The sequence below is a fragment of the Helianthus annuus genome, chromosome 9 (genome assembly GCF_002127325.2).
Source record: "Helianthus annuus cultivar XRQ/B chromosome 9, HanXRQr2.0-SUNRISE, whole genome shotgun sequence".
NCBI classification, from domain to species: Eukaryota; Viridiplantae; Streptophyta; class Magnoliopsida; order Asterales; family Asteraceae; genus Helianthus; species Helianthus annuus.
The window spans coordinates 127,850,231-127,854,866 of record NC_035441.2 but is presented as its reverse complement, the minus strand read 5'-3'; the positions used below and the strand labels follow the sequence as shown (position 1 = coordinate 127,854,866).

Here is a 4,636-nt window from a genome sequence, read left to right as displayed (position 1 = left end):
GGGTTGACCGTGGTAGGCTGCTACACGGCAGGCAGCTAGCCATTGCTCAATCTTTTTTTTAAGTTTTGTTTATTTTAGCTTTTACCCTTCAATATTTAGTATTGACTTTTATGACCTTTAAACTTTCTAAAAATTTTATAACCATTTTTTATGTGTTTATATTTATTTACGTGTCGGTATAAATGTAGGTTGATTATGTTTTTTTAGTAACTTTTTGTTTATTTTAGCCTTTACTATTTAACATTTAGTATTTGCAGTTGCAATCCTTCAATTTTCTAAAAGTTTTATAATATTTTTTTACGTACATGTATTTATGTACGTATTATTATGAATTCAAGTTTATTACGATTCTTTGAAAATGGTTACACTTAGATATAATATGTTTTTCCGTATTTTTGTGTATGTTTTCAGTTAATCTACGTTTTGGCATAAATTTTGTTTTACAACAAGTCGGGTCAAATATAATATGTTTTCATTAGACGCGCGGTACCATTTTTAATTTAAAAAACCTTAGTTTTTTTACTTACTTTTATGTACGTGTCGGTACAAATTCATATTGGTATTCGATCGTAAATTTCTTTCGCAAATAAGTCGGGCCACATACATATGTTTTCGTGCTTATTTTTATGTATATTTCAGTTTATTTACGTTTTAACGTAACTTTTGTTCAGAAACAGTTCTGGTTTTTATTGCCTAAATCTAAGTTACTTTATATTTGAACCTGCCGCACCGTGCGGAGAAATTTACTAGTGTATATACGAATTACGATGTCGATCTATAATGGGACACTACGGTTAAAACGAGTTTATTAGTATTGGATGAATCAAATGTGTATCCACCTCATCTTGATTAATCAACTCTGTATACACCACTTTCAAATTTTCATCTGTTAAAACAAGAAGATTGAATGATTCAAACACTTTATCATAGTAACCGCTTTTGGGACCGAACTCAAATGGGGGCGGATCAAAACTTAACGGAGTTATGTCAAAGACAACCTCCACCATCCGTTTCTTAATGTTGTATACTAGGGGTGTTCAGAATTCGATTCGAATTCGAAAAATTTGAAATTCGACTCGATTCGAATTCGATTAAAAAGGTTCGAATTCGAGTTGATTCGTATTCAAGTCCAGTAATCGAATTAGAATGGAATAGGAATTTATGATTTTCAATTCGATTCGAAATTCGAATTCAATTTATATATAATTTTTAATATATGTATACACACGCACAAACATATACAACTTCTAAACTTGGCCAAAGTACGAACCACCTTCATAAGTGATAAGTGTATTATTTATGGCATTACCAAACCTTCTAACAGATAGCTCATACTACTTATTTATAAATTTTTACCTAACTTAAACCGCTACAAGTAACCAACCTATCTTTTAATTTTTGGTGTTTTGACATATTGATAGTTAATTAAGTTTGTAAATTATTATATTTTATGTTGAATATAATTAGTTTATAGTACTTTTAAAAAATGAAAGTAAAATAATTTATTGTTTAGGGCGAATTTGAATTAAATAGAGTTTATCGAATTCGGTTCGAATTCGAGTTTCAAATACTAATCGAATCGAACACGAATTCAGGTAAAAATAATAAAAATTCGAAAAATTCGATTCGAATAATTCGAAAATTCGTTATTCGATTCAATGAACACCCTTATTGTATACCATCTTATTTGGTGATTCCAGAATGTATCCAAGAAAGAAACCTTCCTCTCCGATTTAACCAAATTTTGGAGTACCTTTTGTTTGACGTATGATATCTTTTATCCCCAAAGGATGGAAACCTTTTAAATTTGGTTTTTCACCCTGAAAGTAGCTCATAACAAGTTTTGTTATGCTTTTTGATCGTTAAAACCAGGTTTAGCACGTAGCAAGCTGTGTTAACTACCTCTGCCCAAAATATAATTGGCAATTGTGATTCAGACAACATAATTCGGGCAGCTTCAATAAGGGTTATTTTTTGCGTTCAGCGACTCCGTTCCGTTGAACATACGGAGCGCTAAACCGATGAACGATTCCCATTTCCCGACAAAGTTCATCAACCCTTTGATTTTTAAATTCCACCCGTTGTTACTACGAATTTTCTTGATCGGTAAACTGTAAGTCTTTTCTAATTGACGGAACAAATCCCTCAAAATTCAAAAGTTTGATCTTTTGTTACTAGAAAAAATACCCATGAATATCGTGAATATTCGTCAGTGACAAGACAATAAAACATCCCACCAATGCTAGCAACATTTTATCGGTTTTTCTTTTTTGGTTTATATGGCTTACATCTAATTTTACCTTTATCACAATAAATACATTTGTTATGCATGGTAAAACTTCTTAATTGGACATCATCAGTTTCTTAATAATGTAAAAACACTAGGGGTGTTCAGAATTCGTTTCGAATTCGAAAAATTTGAAATTCGTTTAAATTCGATTCGATTATCAAGAATTCGTTTCGATTAAAAGAATAAGAATTCGAATTCGATTCAATTCAATTCAATTCGAGTCAAGTTAATCGAATACGAATTTATAATTTCAAATTCGATTCGAAATTCGAATAAAAATTATACAATTTTTTTATTATTTTTATATATAATGCATATATAACTTTTATTAAGCTATACTATAGATTATTTTCAAATTTGTTTCCAAGTATTAAAATTACCCGTTACCAAACTCACTACATGACCCATAAGTAAAACCTAAGTAATAAATCTATCAATAGATTTATAACCCTATAAATATTAACTTTTAATGTGATGTGGTTATTCTCGACTTCTCGTTTTGAATTTTAAACTTATGGTATTTTATTTGGAACTTTTTAATGTGAAATCGTGCTTTATGGCTGCTTTAAAATTTATGTTTCATTTTGATAGGTTTTATATGTTTTTAAAGAATCTGAATTAAATCGAATTTATTCGAATTCGATTCGAATTCGAATTTTAATCGAATACGAATCGAATACGAATTGGGTTTTTTATTCCAATACGAATTCGAATCGAATTCGATAAGTTTTAGTCGAATACGAATTCAAGGAAAAATAAAAATTATTCGAATAATTCGAAAATTCGATGAACACCCCTAAAACACACACCTATAATATCACTTATTAAAGGGTTATTGGATTTTATCACCCCCAACTATCGGTCTTTGTCCGTTGCCACCCCTAACTAACACTTTGACACCCGGCATCTCCAACATGACTTTTACTTTGTGCTGGCACCACTCAGTTAAGTCTTTGCTAACTGAGTTTTTTCTTATCCTACGTGGCACAGACTTGATGAGATGGACAGGATGACATGGCGAATCTTGATTACGTGGCACTATATGTATATATAAAATTGGGGGAGTTCAGTTCATTCACAACCCGCCAAAACAATCCCTCAAATTTTCCGCCAAATCAAAACCCTAGATAAGCAAACAATCAGCTGTTTACCAGTAATCAACAATGGCGGAGAGTGACGAAATCAACACGGAAACACTTCAATCGAGTTTTCCGGCAGGCAAAATGAAGCGAATCATGAAACTGGACACAGAAATAAACAAAGTAAACTCTGATGCGCTGTTCGTAATCTCCACCGCCACCGACCTTTTCCTCAAATTCTTAACAGAGAAATCATCGGAAGTTGCAATCGAGAAGAAACGGAAGACAATAAAGCTGGAGCATCTTCGAATGGCCGTGAAGAGGCACCGTCCGACCGCTGATTTTCTTGTGGATTCTCTCCCGATGCCACCACCGGTTCAGATCTCGTCGAAAACCGATCGATCTCACAAAAGCGATGAGAAGAAAAAAAACTCGTTGCCAGCTGGCACTCGCGGAATTAACAGTTTCTTCAAGAAATATGAGTAGATAAACACTGTATGGATCTTTTCTTCTTTTTATCATTTTGGTGGTTGGTGGAGATAATGATGATGGTGACTGTGGTGGTGGTTGGTTGATGAAGATGCAAAGGAGACAATCCAGGTTTTTATATATATATATAGTGACACGTAATCAAGATTCGTCATCTCATCTTGTCCATCACATCAAGTATGTGCCACGTAGGATAAGAAACAAACTCAGTTAGTAAAGATTTAACTGAGTGGTGCCAGCACAAACTAAAAGTCAAGTTGGGGGTGTCGGGTGTTAAAGTGTTAGTTGGGGTGGCAACGATCAAAGACCAATAACTAGAGGTGATAAAATCCAATAACCCTTATTAAAATATGTATACTCTGTCAAATATCAGTAAAAGAACATTGTTATATGTTATTTGCATTTCTATCAACTAGGTGACGTGGTAAATGCTTAAATAAACAAAAGGTGTTCTCTTTATTTATTTGTATCACTAACTCAATTAGTTTAGTATTAAGAAACTAAATTTCTGATTTTAGATCTTTTGTGTAGCATTTATTTGTATCACTAACTCAATTAATTTAGTATTAAGAAACTAAATTTCTGATTTTAGATCTTGTGTGTAGCAAGTTAATGTTGTTTACATATGCTCTCGTCAAGTCTAAATAAACAGCATCAAAAAATGTCTTAGTGAAGTAGACATTTGTAAGAGTAGAGCACAATGATCAAGTAAACTAATACCAACTTCTTTGTCGTTCAAAAAAAATAAAAAATACGTACCAAACTTCTTTAATTCAAT

General features: G+C 32.2%; 1 protein-coding gene across 1 annotated transcript; it reads left to right on the top strand.

Moving 5' to 3' along the window:
- The first annotated feature begins 3,453 nt into the window (after positions 1-3,453).
- On the top strand, positions 3,454-3,855 carry LOC110874653. The gene has a single exon (XM_022123169.2). The coding sequence runs from the start codon at positions 3,454-3,456 to the stop codon at positions 3,853-3,855; it is 402 nt and encodes a 133-aa protein (XP_021978861.1).
- Positions 3,856-4,636: the final 781 nt, after the last annotated feature.